The 16,843-nt window shown below is 66.9% G+C and overlaps 1 protein-coding gene across 4 annotated transcripts; it reads right to left on the minus strand.

Annotated features, from left to right (window-relative positions):
* Positions 1–15,427, minus strand: ZBTB7B (zinc finger and BTB domain containing 7B). Of its 4 annotated transcripts, none has more exons than XM_060644752.3 (4): positions 15,367–15,427; positions 15,092–15,192; positions 2,553–3,721; positions 1–2,203 (listed from the first exon to the last, which is right to left on the minus strand). In XM_060644752.3, the coding sequence occupies exons 3-4, from the start codon at positions 3,713–3,715 to the stop codon at positions 1,738–1,740; spliced, it is 1,629 nt and encodes a 542-aa protein (XP_060500735.2). In that variant the 5' UTR covers positions 3,716–3,721; positions 15,092–15,192; positions 15,367–15,427; the 3' UTR covers positions 1–1,737. The 4 variants fall into 4 exon arrangements, with proteins under 4 accessions (XP_060500735.2, XP_060500733.2, XP_060500732.2 ...); XM_060644750.3 differs by having other exon boundaries at positions 15,350–15,424; XM_060644749.3 differs by lacking the exons at positions 15,092–15,192; positions 15,367–15,427 and adding an exon at positions 9,837–10,259.
* Positions 15,428–16,843: the final 1,416 nt, after the last annotated feature.

The following is a 16,843-nucleotide window of genomic DNA, read 5'->3' on the forward strand; positions in this document are numbered from 1 at the left end:
TGTGAATCTTAAATTATTATTATTTCTTCCTGTCGCTTACACCCAAGGTGGGGGCAGGGGAAGAGGAGGGGAAGAGGAGGGGGGACTCGCCTCCCCCCCTAAGGCACTGAGTGGAGAAGCCGCAAGGGGGGAGGGGGGAGGTCACATTGTCCTCACTCTCTGGGGCTAGGCCCCAGGTCTCCCCAGCCCTGGGCTCCCCCATCACCTGAAATGCTAAGATGAGGCCCAGGGCCACCTGACCTCCCCCAACCCCAATATATTACATCATCACTTTTTAAATAGATACAGGGACTGGTCCCGCTACCCCCTCCCTGTGACACCCCCTCACTATTGGGGGTACCTGGGCAGCTGTGCAAATGGGCATGAGGGTGCATGGGAGGAAGGGAGAGCACCGGGCCCCTTAACCTGCCCCTTTTAAGGAGGGGGAGGGGCCGCCAGGCCAGGGAGGGGAAATAGTGCAAGGCAGAGCCCAGGCCGCAAGGGGGGGGGCGAGGGGGGGCAGCACCCAGCGAGGACGGGAGGGGGGGCAGTTGCCCCCACCCCCAGCAGAATTGGGTAGTTAAAAATCTGAAACTAGATTTCAACAAGACCAACAGAAGAGGCTATGTACAGAACCGGGGTGGATTCAATCCTAAGGGAAGAGCGAGGGGGCTGCCCTCCGAGACCCAGCAGGGCGGCCGGGCCGGCAGGGGTCTGGGAGCGGAACCCCTTCGGCGCTCTCCCGGCGGCGCGCCCGCGGGTCCCCGGAGCGGCCGCCAGGGGGCGCCCGCCCGCGCGCTCCGCAGGCCCGCAGCCCCTCACCCCGTGCCCGAGCCCGCGCCGCGCCAGCCCGGGGGCGGCGTGAGTCAGGGGCGGCCCGGCGGCGGCTCCGGCTCGCACCTGGGCGGGAGGAGGAGAGGAGGGCAGGAGCCACCCGGCCCGCCCTGCCCTCTGGCCCCGGGGAGGGAGCGGCGGGAACAAGACATTCCCTGCCCGGGGACGCGGGAGGGGAGGGCAGGGCCGGGGCGGAGAGCCGAGCGGAGCGGGCCCCTCCCGCTGCCCCCAGGGGCGGGCGAGCCACTCAGGCCACCCCGCCCCCTTCTCCTCCAGGACCCCGTGACTCAGCGCTCGGAGCCTGGCGGGGGGCGAGGGGGGGGGGGGCGCGAGGATGGCTCCTTCCTGCGGGGCCCAGTCCCCCAGGCTTTCCAGCTTCTACCTCGCTTTCCCCCACCTACCCTTCCTTCGCCGCCCCCCTTTGCATAATTCACTGCCAGGAAAAGGGAACAGAAACCAGGAAGGAGGGGTCTCGGAAGGGAAGGGAGGGGCGGTCCTTCACCCCCTGACGCAGCCAAAACCCCTAGGGGCGTGGGGGCGGGGCAAGACTTTGGTCCCAAGCCCCCCACCCCCTGGAAACCCGCATAGCCGAAGAGGGACCCCACAAATCAGAAATACATTATTGCTTCTACTCCCCAGGAGCAGCTGGGGACAGGGACCCCACCTTTACAATAGAGCTGTAAATATAGACATACTATCCTGCGTCACTCCTTGGGAGATCACCCCAGTCTGGGGAGCCTCTACCCCAAAACCTTCTCAGCTTGGAACTGGGATGAGGGTTCTGGGGGGCGTGGGGGAAGGGGCAGATCTCTGAAGCCGGGGAGGCCCAGAGCCCCGACCCGGCTCTGTCCGTCCCGCCCACTCCCACTGCTTGGCAGCGGCGGCCCGGCCTCGCGCTGCGCCAGCCCGGCCGCTCGGCCCTCTCTAAGAGGACTCCATGGCACCTTCGGCCTGCGGCGTACTGGGTGCCCCCTCCTCCTCCTCGTCATCAGGGGGCCCCAGGGCGGCGACCGGAGGGCCAGTAGGGGCTGACTGCTCCCAGAATCCGGTCACAGAGAGGCGGAAGGTGTCCAAGTGGCCGTTGGAGAGGTCGAGGCCCGCGGGGGACGGGGCGGCGGCGGAGGGCGGTGGGTAGTGGGGTGGCGCGTCGTCCTTCCGGCGCCGCCGGGTGCGCACCTCCAGGCAGTTCTGGCCCTTGAGGTGGCGCTGCAGGTGGTCCTCCTTGGCGAAGGCCTTGTGGCACAGGTGGCACTCGTAGGGCCGGTCCCCCGTGTGCAGGTGCATGTGGTTCTTGAGGTCGTAGCTGTGCAGGAAGCGGGCTGGGCAGTGCGGGCACGAGTAAGGCCGCTCTCCGGTGTGCTTCCGCATGTGAATCTTCAGCTTGTCGTTCCTGGCCGGGCGGGGTGCAAGGGAGCGGGTTCAGGACAGGACCCTGGCTGGCTCCTCCGGGCCAGGTCCCTGGGGTCTCGTCCCTCTGGTCCCTCTGCCGCGGGCTGCCTCTTACCGCCCGGGACGCCCTTGCTGACTGCTCCCAGCTTAGGCCGGCGCGGCCTCCCTGCCTCCAACACCAAACCTGTCCTGCCCCAGACCCACCTGCCTTGACCTTCCTTCTCCCGGCCTCCCGGTTTTGTGCGGGTCACTCCGGTCACCCCCACGCCTCCAGCCCTTCCAGGACCACCTGCTCCCCACCCGGGGTCTCCTAACCCCCCCTCTCCGCACCCCTCCCCACGGGTGCTCACCGGGTGAAGCGGACGCCGCAGACTTCGCAGGCGAAGGGCTTCTCACCCGTGTGGGTCCTCATGTGGCGGGGCAGCTTGCCTGCCCCGTGGATGATCTTGTGGCAGACGGGGCACTCCTGGGGCATCTGGGAGCGGCGTTTGCGCACCAGCTTGTCCTGGCCGTCCAGGCCGGGCGCGAGGGCGTCCTGGTGCAGCGAACTCAGGTAGGCCATCAGGTCAGGATCGATGGCGTCCTCGTCTGAGCCCAGCTCCTCTGGGGACAGCGGGGGCCCACCCCCCTGCGCCAGCCCGTAGGCGGTGGAGTACACGGGCTCCTCCTCTTCTTCCTCACCCTCATAGGCCTCGTAGGTCAGGGGCCCCTCGGGGGGTGAAGCAGTCCCGGCTGGAGGGCTGTAGCTGTCCCCCGGCCCGCTGCCCGCACTGCCACCCACCCTGGCCCCCTCCTCCTCCTCGTAGGTCATGGGTTGGCTGGGCACCGCGGGCACCTCGGGCACTAAGTGGTTCGCCCGGGCCCCCTTGGTCTGCAGGAACGCTTTCCGGGGCTTGCGGCTGCGGCGGGCCACGGGCCGAGGGGGCGGCGGGGGCGGGGGCGGGCGGGGCGCCTGCGGGGGGCTGTCTTCGCCATCGGGAACTCCCGCCGCCGTGGCCGTGGCCGTGGCCGTGGCGAAGGCCTCCAGGTACTGGCGGGCCCGCTCACAGTCGTCCTCGTCGGGGCTGGGGGCTTCCAGGCCGCTGCCCTGCAGAATCTCCATGCAGGCAGCGATGACACACGGGATCTCCAGCAGCCGGGCGGCCTGGAGCACGGCGGGCATGTTGGCGCTGCTGGTCGTCAGCGTGGCCGTGTAGGCGAACTCGAGCAGGGCGCCCAGGGCCTCCGGCCCCACGAAGTCCAGCTCGCACACGCCGGCGCCCGCCCCCCCGGCGGCCGGCCCGCCGCCCCCGGCCCCCGAGACGGCGCCGCCACCGCCCTCGGTGAACAGCTTCTTGAAGTAGTGGCTGCAGGCAGCCAGCACGGCCCGGTGGGTGCGGTATTCGAGGCCCTGGGTCCGGATGGTGAGGTCGCAGAGGTGGCCCAGCTGGCGCTGTTCGTTGAGGCAGCTCAGGAGCTCGCTGCTGTGGTCTGGGAACGGGATCCCGATGAGGTCGTCCTCAGGGCTCCCCATCTTTTTCTGTAGGGTTGAGGAGAGGGAGAGGGTGAGAGCACTCGGCCCTGCGAGGGGGTCCGAGGAGGGAGCCGCGGGGTCGGCCCACGCTCGGCGCCGGATACCCTAAGTGTTTCTACCCATTCGGTCTTGCGCGGGCCCCGAGTCCCGACTAGCACCTTGTCTCCTCACAGACAGGGAACCCGACGCGCAGGCAGGTGAAGTGACTTTCCAAGGTACGTGCCGAACGGCGTTCAAAGCCAGGCCGTGGGCCCAAGTCCTGTTCCCAACTGCTGTGCACAGTCCTGCCTGCCTCTGGGTGCGCAGGAGCCCGGACTTGCCCACGGAACCTTCTCTAGAGGCCCGTCCGCTTCACCCGCCCCCCTCCCCATGCCTTTGGAGGAAGCACTGGGCTGGGGGACAGGACACATGGGGAGGCTCCATAAAGTGGCCAAAGGATTCGGGGCTCAATCATCTGGGGAGTGGGGTGACAGTCTGTGACGGAGCCTCCCCACAGCCAGAGAGGCCAAGGACGGAGCCGAGACTCACGCTGGACCCAGGCGTGCTCCCGCCCGGCCATGACGTTAAATCAAGTCGCCCCCACGAAGGGCCTGGCGCGCTCACCAGGAGGCCTCCTGCACCTTCACCTTCCTCCTCCCCTCCCCCACCCACTAAAAGTTCATCTCCTCTTTTAGATTCCACCCCCCACCCCAGGCCAAAAGGGAAATACAGCTCCCAGCACCCCTCCACATCCTCCCCTCCCCCAGGGGGCCAGGGAGCAGCCACCCTGTGCTGGGGTGTCGCTGGCTGGCTCGGGTGCTTCCTGCCCCGCACAGATAAGCATCGTCCCCGCCCCCTCCCCCACTGCCAATAGGCCAGGTTCCAGTCCCACCCCTCCCCACCTCGCTCCCGCCAGGCCACCACCTCTCCCTCCCCACCGGGTGGTGGTGCCGCTGCTGGCCGGTCAGGAGAGCCCCCTCTCCAGAGGGCCATCCCCACCCCACCCCACTCCCGCCCCCGCGCTGCCCTCTCTGAGGCACAGAGATACGGCACCCCCCCAAGGGGGTGGAGGGCAGGGGGGTGGTAGAGTGGGTCTGGCCTGGAAGTGGGGTGTCTGCTGCCATCTTGCTCAGTGACTTTGGACAAGTCCCTTCTCTCTGTGCGTCACCTTCCTCAGCTGTACAAGGAGTGGGTAGAAGGCCCAAGGACTCAGCCCTTTAGCCCTGACCTTTGGTGGGTCTGGAGCCACTGGAGACAGAGTCCGGGCCTGGAAAGAGCTGTGCTCCGGACGCAGCCAGGCTTGACTCTGTGGCTGACTAGCTCGGTGGCTTTCAACACAACATCTATAGTCTCTGAGCCTCCTTCCTGGTCGACAATACAGGATAATTCCTCCGGATTCCTAGGGCTGTGGTGGCGGCTGAGTGAGACCGTGTGCTGGCCTAGGGGCTGACACACACATTCTGGCCTTGGGAGGGAGAAGCGAGGCCTCACCCAGGGGCAGATTCCACTCTACAGATGGCCTCTGCTGGGAAACAGCTTGGGGACAGCTGGGTCTCTCTCCCTCAAGTCACCCCAAGGAGTCAGGTTACTACTAGCTACATGACCTTGGGTAAGTCACTTCCTTCCCCCACCCCAGGAGGCCCGTTTCCTCGTCCATAATATTGAAGTCCCCAGGGTGGGTCCCACCGACACTGGTCAGTGTCGTCTTCGCCACTGCCAACGGCCGCTCAGCCCTGGCCACTGGGGGGAAAAGTTTTTTTCAGGGAGTTGGGGGAGTCAGGGGCCACAGATTTCCTCTTTAGAGCACAAGACCCGCATTGTCTCTGCCCGCCTCCAGGCCGGTCACCTGCATAGAAGCCTTAAGTGAGCCTCACCCATGTGTCTGTCTGTCTGTCTGTCTGTCTCTCTCTCTCTCTCTCTCTCTCTCTCTCGTAAGTTGCAAGTTGCGCCCAGATGCCCTCAGCGAGGCCCTTGCTCCCACCCTGGGTCCCCACATCCCTTCTCTCCCTGGGGGCAGCCCCAGACCCCTTTGGTTCTCCTGTCTGCACTTTACAAACTGAACGAGGGGCAAACAGCCCCAGAACTTAGGAACAGACAAAAACCGGGTGGGCGCCCTCCTGAGCCCAAGCGGATCCTGTCCCTCCTGAGGGGGACGGGTGGGGCTATCCTCGCTGTCCATTGGCCTGGAGCTGGGCACCCGCAGGCACGTGGCTCACCCCATCCCTCTCCCTCCTTCCCTCCCCACCCCACCCATTCCTGCCGCTTGCTACGCCCGCCTCCTTTCTCCCACCCCAGGGCCGGTCTCCGAGGCAACCTGGTGTGGCAGGGCACTGATTGGCTGACCCTGCTGTCAGGTCACAGGCTCAGGCTGGTTCACCACGCAACTCACACAGGACTTGGGCAAGGGTGGGTGTTTAACCCCTTAGGCCCAACTCCAATGCCCTCGGCCACGCGGTGGCAACGCGGGAGGGGAGAGGCAGGGGACACGCGTGGGAAGGGGAGGTGTCGGTAAGGTTCTCCAGCTCCGGGAGACTCCCCCGGCCCTCACCCGGGGCTCTGGCACCAATGCCAACTTAGGTGTCGCCTGGAGCTACCCTGGTGCCAACCAGGCCACGGGGGCACTCCTAGCCCCGTCATCGGGGGGCGGGGGTGGGGCACCGGTGCCGGGATGCCCACCCCACCTTGGGCACCCTTCCCGCATCTGCATCCCAAAGGGCCCGGCCCCCTGACGCCCCGTGAGGGCGGCCCATCCCCACCCAGCCCGGCATGCCCCCTCTTGCTGAGGCCTTGTGGGCATGGGTGTGTGTGGAGGTTGGGGGGGGCGGCTGTGCCAGGGAACCAGGCGAGGTCTGTTTGGTCTGTTTGCCTGGTAGGGGGAAGAACCGGGGGCCCCGCCCCATCACTCCCCCTTTCCCGCCACCCCCCCAGGCTCCCCTCACTGTCAGGCCTGCTAGACCGGCCAAGCAGGTGGGCAGCTCTCTTGAAACTGGGCCCTGAGTCAAGCCTGCCCCATCTTTGGTGGGGGGGAAGACTTTGGGGTGAGAAAGGTAGAAGGGGGCAAAGGTAGGAGCCCCATCAGGTACCTCTCCACACCCAGGGGCACCCGCCAGCCTGTGTGTCCGCCACCAAGAATCAAAAGATAGAGAGCAGTGGCCCTGCTAGGAAGGGAGGAGGCTGTAACTCCTTCCGGGTGCTGACCTCAGACGGTGTCCAGTGCGGTGCTGGGGGTGCCAGGGCCACCCCTGCCGGCTGGGGCCAGGCGAGGAGAGGGGATACGGCCCCATCGGCGGCCGATGAGTAAAGCTGGCCCCCCTTCCCCACAGCCTGCGGATTAGGGGAGTGAGGCTTAGTGTGGGGGGCAGCAGGCGGAACCGGGATTAGCGGCAGAGAAAATAGATATGGGGCCGAGACGCGGGCGCACAGAACCCCCCCCCCCCCCCCCCCCCCCACCAAAGGCTTCTCCAGGTGCAGCAGCTTGGGGTGAGGGAGGCTGAGACCTGGCCGGGACATCCCCCGGCCAGAGTGATGGAGGCCCGAGGCGCTTCTCAGTGCCCCCCCTCCTGTCTTGGCTGGCCGCCCCTCCCTCTTACTTCTCTCTCTTTTCTGCGCCCCCCCCCCCCGCCCCCACCCCAACTCCAGCCTCAGGTTCTCTTCCTGTTTTTTTGGAGCTAAGTTTTGCACGCAGACAGGGCTTTGGCCTGTGGCTGGACCAGGGGGGTGGGGAAGTAGGACAACGGGGCCAAAGTCCTCAGGGACCCAGGAGTCCCGGCTCCCCAGCCTCTCCTACACTTCCCGGGGCTGCTGGAACCCAGGGGCTGTGGCCATCTGGACCGCCCAGCTGGGAAGGCAGGGTAAGGGGCCAGGGAGTCCCCTGAGGGGCCGGTAAGGGCTCGGAAGGCAAGGCCCCCTGCCCCCGGGGGTGCCCTGGGCGTGTACGGAGTCCCACCCCAGCCCCTCCGAGCGAGTGCGTGCCCTGCCCATCCCCCACACGCCGCTTCCCCCCTCCTAACCTCACCACCCCCAGCACTCACACTTCCTGGGGGCCAGGCGGGGAAGGGAGACCGCAAGCCACGAAGGGGGAAGGAGGCCAGGGGAGCTGGCTGCTTCCCGGTGCTGTGGGGGTTAAGCCTCTCCTCCCTCAAAATGCCCAATTCCCGGTGCTGTGACTCCTGGAAGGAAGGAGGCCTCCGTGCTCCCCTCCACCTTCACTTCCCTGACATCAGGGCACAGCCCTCGCCTGCCCCGCAGGGCACAGGCCAACCTGGGGGGTGTGAGGGGCGCAAGATGGCAGAGATGTGGCCTTCCTCCTTTGCCTCTGGGGACCCCTGCTCACCAGCCACCCTGCGCTCCTGGACCCCCTCCTTGGCCTCTTCTTCCTGTCCCCTTGCTCACCGGCCTGCCTGTCCCCTGACCAAGACGACACGCATCCTTGCCGGCCCCCTGCCTCCACTCTAGGCATCCGTGTCCCTCAGGCCCCAGGAGCCACCCCAGCCTCTCCTGTCTCTGCTGCTTTGCCCCTCAGGTGTGGGCCCAGCCTGTCCCGCTGCCTCCACTCCCCTCTGCTCCGGGCAGCACCCCTTCCCCTCTCCCCAGGCTGGCGGGCAGAGAGGGGCCGCAGCATTCCATCAAGCAGCCAGGCCTGCCTTCCAAGGCCTGGTCTTGCCATGGGATGGCCACATCCAGGGCACCCAGGCCCCGCTTCTGGAAGAAGCACAGGATCGAAATTTGGGGGCCAGCTGGAGAGGATGGGTGGTGGGGTGGGGGTGCGGAGAGAGCGGATGTGGGGTGGGGTGGAGGGGGGGACAACCCAGGCCTCTGCCCGTCAGAGTTTCCAGCCCTGGAGCTGCTGGGCTTTCCCCGGAGTGCCCACCCTGGGCCAGGCAACCTCGTACCTGGACAGACCCTGGCCATCAGGGTTCCCAGCAGGAGCTGCCCGGGCAGCACCGGCTCCCCTTAGGGCCCGAGGAGACGGCACAAGGTGCCAGGGTCTGCCCTGTGCCCACCCCCTCCCCCCAGCCTAGCGTCTCAGGCTGGGTAACCGAGCCGGCTGGTAACCCCACACCCGCCAAGCCGCGGGCAGAAACCTGAGCCCCCCAGCCCCAGAGGACACCCCAGCCCGATCCCCGGAGCCCGGCTCTCTGCCAGCCTGTCCAACCTCCTGTCCTGGCCCAGCGATCCCTCGGCTCCCGTAGGCCCCTTCTGCTCCCCTGTCCTCCTGGGTCCCCTAAATGCTGAAGCTTCCCCACACACCAGCTCTTCAGACCCTCAGCTCCCCACACCTTCCCAGGGAAGTTTGGACACCCTCTTCCTAGCCTGTTTTTCAGTCCCTCTCTGACCCTTGGCCAATTCTAGGCCTCCAAGCCTCCCCTGGGGCCTGATCTCCCAAGCCAGAGAAGGGCCTACTCACCTGAACGCTGAGGGGCCTCTCCGGCAACTCCTCTTGGCCCCTGGGGGGAGCAGGTTGGGAGGGGTGGGGGAGGGCCGGGCTGGGGGGGGGGGGGGAGGTGGGGTGGCTGTTCCCCGCTCCAGCTCCCTCCTTCAAAGGGGCCGCCCACGACCTGGCCCAGCCCCTCCCCCCTACAGCCTTAACCCTCTGGGTGCTGCCCCCCCCTCCCCCCCAGCTTGGAGGGAGGGGTTACCGGAGGGCTGGCAGCGTGGGAGAGGGCCTAAAGTCTCTGCCTGTGGTGCCCGAAGCCCCAGCTGTACCCACCCCCGCTCGTCCTCGCTCAGTCCCGAAAGGGGAAAAAGGTGAGCGTAGGCAAGGTAGGAGCCGGGACAGTCCAGGAGGACAGAGGTGAGGAGGAGCCACGGGAGAGGCTGCTGGAGGTGGGACCAGGAGAAGGAAGAAGGGAGGGGAGGGGACAGGAGGCGGCAGTGGCCGGGAGAGGGAGGAGGGGAACCCTGGACAGTCAGTGCCAGGGCTGACAGGTGCCCAGGTCCCAGCCCCTCAGGGCACGCGGTCCCAGAGGGGACCACGGGGAGGCCCTCCGGACTCCAGTGGTCCCCTCGGACCCCTGGGAGCTGGCCGAATTCTCCCCCCACCCCCCCACTGCCCCTCCGCCTGCATGGGCCGGGGCCCTCAGGGGCTGGGCAAGGCGGCACCCCGCCCTCCCTGCGCCTCACCCCAAACCCACTCACATACCACAGCTCCTTGCCCGGGCGCCAGCCCCTGCCAACCAGGCCAGGGGGCAGCACTCATGCCAGCCCCCAATGGCCAGGGGGACCAGGGGGACGGGGCTGGCTTGAGGGGGCGGACAGATGGGGGGAGCTGAGGGCACCGAAAGAGGAAGGAGCCAGGAGGGGGCATCTGCTGGGAAGCGCCTAGCCCCACCCCTTGCGCAAGCTGCCACCCTGGCCGGTTGGGTGGGACCCGCCTGGGCCTGAGGGGCAACTCAGGAGGGCTGTGAGCCCAGAGATGGGTGGGCCACAAAGTTCCCCTCCAACTCCTAGGGTCTCTTATTCCTGGAACAAGGGGTACCCTAATGTTCCCTAGATGCGAGGCGATCCAGGCCCTCCCGGGGCGGGGAGGACCACAGAAATGCCCCCTAAAACACCCCTCCCCTTTCCCCCCAACAGCTGCTGGCTCAGTGCCGCTGGCCTGCTGCCCCTCACCAGCTCCCGGCCCGGCTGGCACCTACCCACCAGGATGCTGGCAGTCCTGCCCTCCTCTCCCTCCTACCCCCCTGCTCCCGGTGCCCCGTGCCAACTGTGGGCCTGGGGTGGGGGAGGGTCACCCCCGTGCCTTGGTGCCAGTCAGGCGGGTCCGGGCCCCTAGGTGCTACAGATGAGGCCCAAGACCCTGTTCTCGAGCCATCTCCTCAAGACGCAGTGCACAAGTCAGGGCCTACACGAGAGCCCAGGAGACTGTGGACAGCCTAGTGAACACTCATTGAGAGCTCCATTCCCCAAAGTGGGTGCCGGCCTCCCAGCATTCCCTCTGCTTGAACATTTGCTTGGGCACCAAAGTCCCCACAATTCCTGAGAGCCTTGGTGCCCGCAGCCTGCAAGAGAGTGGGGTGGGGCTGCTCTCTGCCCTTTGATCCCCATAAAGGCAGGGAACCAGCCTAGAGGGCAGGGGGCAGGGAAGGGGCCCCTCCATTTTACCCCTGCCAGGGGCAGCAGGGCAGGGTGGGGGCACCTCTTGGGTGGGGCCTATGGTAAGAACGGTAGCCTGTCCCAGCAGAGGAGAGGGATGTTAATCATGGGTACGTGGTGTCATGTGGGCACAGGACGGTGAGGACGGGGCGGGGTGGGAGATGCAGAGGGTACCCACCTTCCAGTTCATGCCTGTCCTGGCTTTTACTCTCATCTTGCAACGTTTCCAGACTTAACCAAAGTGAGAGAGCAAAGAGGACTACAACTCCCAGTATGCACCACAATTGCTCTGCATGTACCTTGGGAGTTGTAGTTCCCAAGAGAAGTCCTGCGTGCTCTTCCCCAGAGCCTTGCTGATGGGGACAGGAGGGCAGAGCAGAGGACTTGGTCAGAAGTCTCTAAGGGGACTGTGTTTGGAAGAGGTAAAAGGCTAGGAGGTCCACGGTGGGGCGAGAGGACCCCTTCTCCCAGGCGAAGGGGAGGAAAGGAGGAAGGAAGGAGGAGAGGATGTCTGTTGAAAGGGGCATATGGGTGGGGAGGAGTTGGGGGGGGGGGTGGAAACAGGAAGGAAACTGAAGCCAGAGACATGAGGTCGAAAGCAAAGGCCTGGTGGAGCCTGACTCCGAAGCCTGGCAGGGACTGGGAAAGCATTTCCCCTGCCATTCTGGTGGCCTGGGGGCTCTAAGAGGAATTAGTGATGTCAACTGATAGCTGGCTGGTGTGCTTGTTGGGGTCACTGGCTCCATTTGCCTGCCACAAGCCCTCTTTTGCCTGGGGCGCTTTTCAACCTCTGGATCTGGCGCAGGTATTTGCTGGCTGGAGAAATCTGAAGGCTGACTTGGTTCTGGGATGATAGGAGGCGGAGGAAGAGGATGGGGGAGGTCAGGGCCAGGCCTGATGGGGAGTGTGCTGGGCGGAGGTACATGTGGGGTTAGGTCCAGGTGTGAGGTCAAGGAATCACGCTGGCAAATGAGGACGCTACCTTCCAGGACCAAGGCCATGGCAGCTGGGAGGCCTCGGCGAAGAGAGGGCTAAGTCGCCAAGGCTACCAGCCTCCGCCCACCCCAACCAAGGGATGCAGTGGAGAGGGCAGCCCTCTTCGCTTTCCCTGTGGAATTTGCTAAAGGTAGCTTTCCCTCTGGGCCAGGCAGCCTTGAACGTTAAAGGTGGCAACTCAGGGGCCAGATGTCAGCTGGGTGTCTTTCCTTAGTAGGGGGTGGAGGTCAGAAGTGGGCAGAGGCTCTGTTTTGAGGCCGCGTTCTCTGGGCTCCCCAAGGCTCCCAGATAGATGCTTACAGGCCCCAGCTAAGACTCTTGCCAAGACCTGAGTGTGGCTGGGGCGGGGGTGGGGGGGGGAGGTCTTCCTTGCCCCTCCAAAGCCCTTGATAGTGGACGACAGTCGCTCTAACCCCTTCCCCCCAGTCCCCCAGGCCCGCCTTGGCGCTTGGCCGCCTGTGTGTTGGCAGGACTAGGGGTGGGGGGGCAGCGAGGCAACTTCAAACTGTCCGGGCAAAACGTCAAGTTTACTCACGAGTTTACTCAGCAGAAGGAGGGGGAAGAGGCTAGAGCGACACACCCCATGCCAGGGTCCTAGCCATCTCCTCTCCCCACCTTCCTCCCCCCCTCCACTCTTCTCTTCAGCCCTAGGCAGTAGGCATAGGCCCCAAGGCCTGGTGGCCAGAGAGCCTTCACTTTCAGAAGGTCAAGGAACCAAGCAGCCCGGAGGCAGGAAGCCCCGAAGCAGGTCCAGAGGCTCCGTCAGAGGGCAGTGCCCTGCCTGGAGCCCATTTACTACCCGGTCTTAGGGCCTTGGCCTTGACCAGAACTGGGTCTCTCAGCCACCAAGAAGGGGGCAGTACCAGGCCAGGCTTCCTCCATCCGGGCAGTCCCCCGGGCAGTGACTTCTGACCCCAAATGGCCAGTCCTAGGCTGCGCCTCAGGCAGCATGGTGCCATCTGGGTGGCCATAAGATCAGGGGCTGGTCTGCTCCGTCTTGGCTTGGAATGGGGGGCCAGCACCCTATCTGACCTACTTCCCTTTCCTCCCCACCTGCTTTCGTTCTCTGCTTCTCTCCCCCAGCCTTCACCGTCCCCACCCCAGAGGCGCTCCGCCCCCCCCATGCCCGCTGGGCCCCCTCCCCCACCCTTCCCCAGGGTGCCAAGTGCAGGCACACAAAGGGCCTGATGGTGCATTGTTAGCCCAGCCCCCGCTGCCCGCCGCGCCCTCCCGGGGCGGGCACTAGGCCAAGGAGGAGCTGGGGGCCCTGGGTGCCAGGGGGCACCACGGGGAAGGAGCAAGAGGTCAACACCTGTCTCCCAGACACTGGGGTCCACAGTAGCCAGAGCTTCGTACTGATGAGAGTGCCTATCAGAGCAGGCCTCGCTCCCTGACACCTGAACCTAGCGGGCACCGCTCTCCTCCTTCCCCAGAGCCCCCTTCGGGTGGCAGTGACCGCTTTCTGACCCCTGTGTCAAGGCTGGGGGGCGGGTGTGGGACTCAAGGGAGGGGACAGCGTCTGGGGGTGCCGGCGGCGGGCTGCACCATGCCTGCGGCAACCGTGTAACAGAGGCGCGCTGGGGGAGCTGGGGTCCCGGGGGCCGGGGACAGGAGGCACCGGCGGAGATTTCTTCTGGTTTCATCAGCTGCTCCAGGGGGAGCCCCCTGCTCTCCTCCCCAGCCACCAGTGACAGGGAGCACTCCCTGCCACCCAGACTCAGTCACAGCCACGTCCCTGTCCAGCCCTGCACCACACTCCTCGCACCCGCTCTCCCCTCCCAGCCTGGTGCCCACTCCATGCCGGGTCTGCCAGGCAGGTACAGGGGTGACCAAACCAGTCGGTGTGTGCCGGGCAGCAGGAGGCAACCCCGTAATCCTCCAGGCCTCACCCCCCCTACACACTGCACCCTCAGGGAGCAGAGAGTTCCCATCCTGGTTTAACCCCTCACAGCTCAGCCTGGCTCCCCCTGGCCCTGACCAACTGCCTCCCTCCGCCAGGAATAAGTTGGGGGAAGGGGGACTCTCTGCGCTGACTCACTCCCATTCCCGGCCGCAGCTAGGGGTCTGCGAGGCGGTCGGGCGGGGGTCAATTCAAGAACGCCCTCCACCTGGCCCGGAAGCCAGGACAGCCTGCTGGTCTCCCCCTCTCCTCAGCACCCACTTCCGGTGTCCCAAACTAGGTCAGCGGCGCTCGTTTCCTGTGGGTCAGCTAGCACCCGCGCCTCTGCCCCTCCCCTGCTCCGGACCCGGGCTCCCTGCCCCCCCCCCCCCAGGGCGCCCCGAGGTCTCACCACGTCTCAGCCGCCCTTTGATACGTGGGGGTTGTGCGGGGCGGGGGGCAGGGGACCCGCCCTCTCTCCAAACACCAGCAGGGCCGGGGCGCCTGGGCAGGCACGTGTCCGGGCACAACCCGCTGCCCACGCCGCCCCCCCACTCCCGCCCCCCCCCCCCCCCCCCCCGCTCTGGCCGGGACACGTCGCTCTCTTACTTGGGGTGGGGTGGGAGGAGAGAGCGAGAGCTGGGAATGGAAAGCGGCGCCCCCCACCCCTTTGAATGGCAGCCCTCTGTCAGCGGCGCTGCCAGTAGCTTCCACGACTACACAGTAGCGACCCCCACCCGGTGGAGGGGCAGGTGCGCGGGCGCCTCCCGGTCACCCACCCTCGCTGTCGGGTTCTAGGGGCCTGGGCCGGCTTGGGAAGGGTGGCGGCGGGAGCGGCGCCTGGAGGAAGGGACGGGGGCCCAGTCGGTGTCGCCGGGACGTTGCGGCCGAGCCCCGCCGCGGGAGAGGGAGCGCGGCTCCGGAGGCGCAGGAAACCGAATAGTCCAGCCGGTAACTTTCCCCCCAGCCGCGGCTCCTCCTGCGCTACCCCCGCCCCCCGTGCAACTGGCCCGGGTCCAGCCCACCGCGCCAGGGGGCGCGGGGGGGGGGGCGCCGTGTCCTAGTTAGAGTCCGTCAGCCTTTCCATTCCCTCAGCCCGCGCGGCTCGGGGGTCTCCCCTCGAGTCACCGGGGACACCGGGGGAGCGCTCGGCGCCGCCTCACCCTCTCTCCATCCCGGAGCCGCCAGTCTGCCTGATCCCAGAAGTGCGGAGAAAGTTTCTGGGGACCCTCCGCCCACCTTTTCTCTCAGTTAAAATCAGTTCCAAAGCGTCGGGGTGCCGGGAAGGCGCAGGGAAGGGGAGTGGTGGGAGTCCGGTCTGCATGCGTGTGCGTGGGGGGGTCCCACTTCCAGGACAGACGAAGGACACTGCAGTAGTCTCGCGTCTGGGGGACCCCGAGCCGGCGACAAAAATGGGGTACACTCACCTCTCCGCCTTCGGGTCCGCGGGCCGGAACTGCTGAAGCACCGGGTGTGGAGAGAAGCGCGTCCCCCGCCGGGCCCGGGGGCTTGGGGCCCTGCGCCGGTCCTGGTCAGAAGGCCGCGGTCAGTCGCTCGCCGCTCTCTGCTGGGGGGCTCCTCCTCCGCAGTCCTCGGCCTCCTCCTGCCGCCCGCCCCCCCCTCGGCCGCCGAGAACCGTACATTCACCTGGCTCCCACCCGCCCCCCCCTCTGGGCCCGCCTCACCTGTCCTGCTGTCTCACCTGTCCTCCCGCTGGCTTTCCCCCCATCCCTCCCCTCCCTCCCCCCGCCCCCTGCCACCCCCCAAACTCCCCCCCCCAACCCTTAGCAACACCCTCTGTCACTTCCTGGTTTTTCACCCGCCCCCCCCCAGGGCCCCCTCCCTCCGCCCAATAAGGATATAAACTTCAACCCCTCGGTCCAGCCAGTCCCCGAAGGGCGCAGATGGGTCCCTCCCTCCCTTTTCGCTCCCTTCCTCCAAGCTTTTACTTCGCTCTCCGAGCCTTGCCCACCCTCCTCTTTTTCCCTCCTTCTTTCCTTCGGTCTCTCTCTCTCTCCACCTGCCGCGATCCCTCTCCCCCTCCCTCTCCCGCTTTCTCCTCTAGCCCCTATCTCTCCCAGTCCACCTTAACTCGAGCTCCGCCCCCGACCCCCATCCAGCCCTCCGCCGCTGCTCCGCCCCACCCCCTGCACTCCACCGCCCAGTCCGCCCATTGGCCTGGGCTCCCGCCCATCTCAAGTGGGTCCCGCCTTGCGTTCCGCCAGGGAGGGGGCGGAGTCGAGGGGGCCGGCCTGAAACCTGGAGGAGGGAAAGGGGGAGGGGGCAGTGTCCGCAGTGGCCCGGGAACCGAGCGCCCCCATCGAGGGCTCTCACAGTCCGTGAGGGGCTCTTGTGCGGTCACCTCCTCGGGAGGGAAGGGTAGGAGAGGTTAGAGACAGGCTAGGTGGGGGTGAGGCGGGGACTTCCAGGACTGAAGGAGGGGGTCCCGAGAGGGGCTATAATCAGGTCAGTGCCCCGGGAGGTAGGGGGAGGGGAGCCACCAGGCCACCAGCTTCAGCTCCTACGCCCCACCCCGCCTCCGAGGGAGCGGGGGAGTGGAGGCTGCGGGCACCCTGCCTCCCTCCCCACGCGTGACGGCGCCCCGCGGGGAGGGAGCGGCGCCCTGGGCAAGCGGCCTCTGCGCTCCAGCCGGTGCCCGCTGCGGCCTTGGCATTGTCAGAGGGGAGGGGCCGGGGCCGCGGCGGCGGCGGGGGGGGGGGGGGGCGGCGCGCTCTCGCTCCTGCACCCCGCCTCCATCCCGCCTGCTCCCTAAGTGGAGAAACTGAGTCTCTGCGAAGGAGGGACCCTCTCGACAGGGACTCGCTCGGAGACCCAGGTGGCGAGGGGAGCCTTGGTGTTTCAGGATGTGTATGTGGATTCGGGGGGGGGGGGGGACAGAATGCGTACTTCAGCGCCCCCACAACTGAGGAAGGTGGCCGGTGGGGACGCTTCCAGCTGGGCCTGCAGCGCTGCGTCCCCCAGAGGGCCCCTCCCACTAGTGTAAAACGGAATCCAGTCCGGCCACGGGAGCCGGGTTCCGCTCCCCGCGGCCGGCCGGGCCGAACCGGGTCGGACTCGCCGCCTCCGCCCCAACCCCCACGCAGGGGGCCTCCCTCCCTTTCCAGCAGGTGGCTCCGCGGGGCACCAGCTCAACCTGTTGGACCACAATGGGCGGCGCC

Source organism: Panthera onca, chromosome F1, assembly GCF_046562875.1.
Source record: "Panthera onca isolate mPanOnc1 chromosome F1, mPanOnc1 haplotype 2, whole genome shotgun sequence".
NCBI lineage: Eukaryota > Metazoa > Chordata > Mammalia > Carnivora > Felidae > Panthera > Panthera onca.

What these genes read in the sequence shown, in the direction of transcription:
- ZBTB7B (XM_060644749.3), bottom strand. Translation starts at nt 10,001, where the DNA reads ATGCCCCCTCCTGGCTCCTTCCTCTTTCGGTGCCCTCAGCTCCCCCCA. An exon ending in CGCCCGGGCAAGGAGCTGTG is followed by an intron (nt 3,722 to 9,836) that starts GTATGTGAGTGG and finishes TCAACCCTACAG; the next exon opens with AAAAAGATGGGGAGCCCTGA. An exon ending in TGCGGCGTCCGCTTCACCCG is followed by an intron (nt 2,204 to 2,552) that starts GTGAGCACCCGT and finishes CCGCCCGGCCAG; the next exon opens with GAACGACAAGCTGAAGATTC.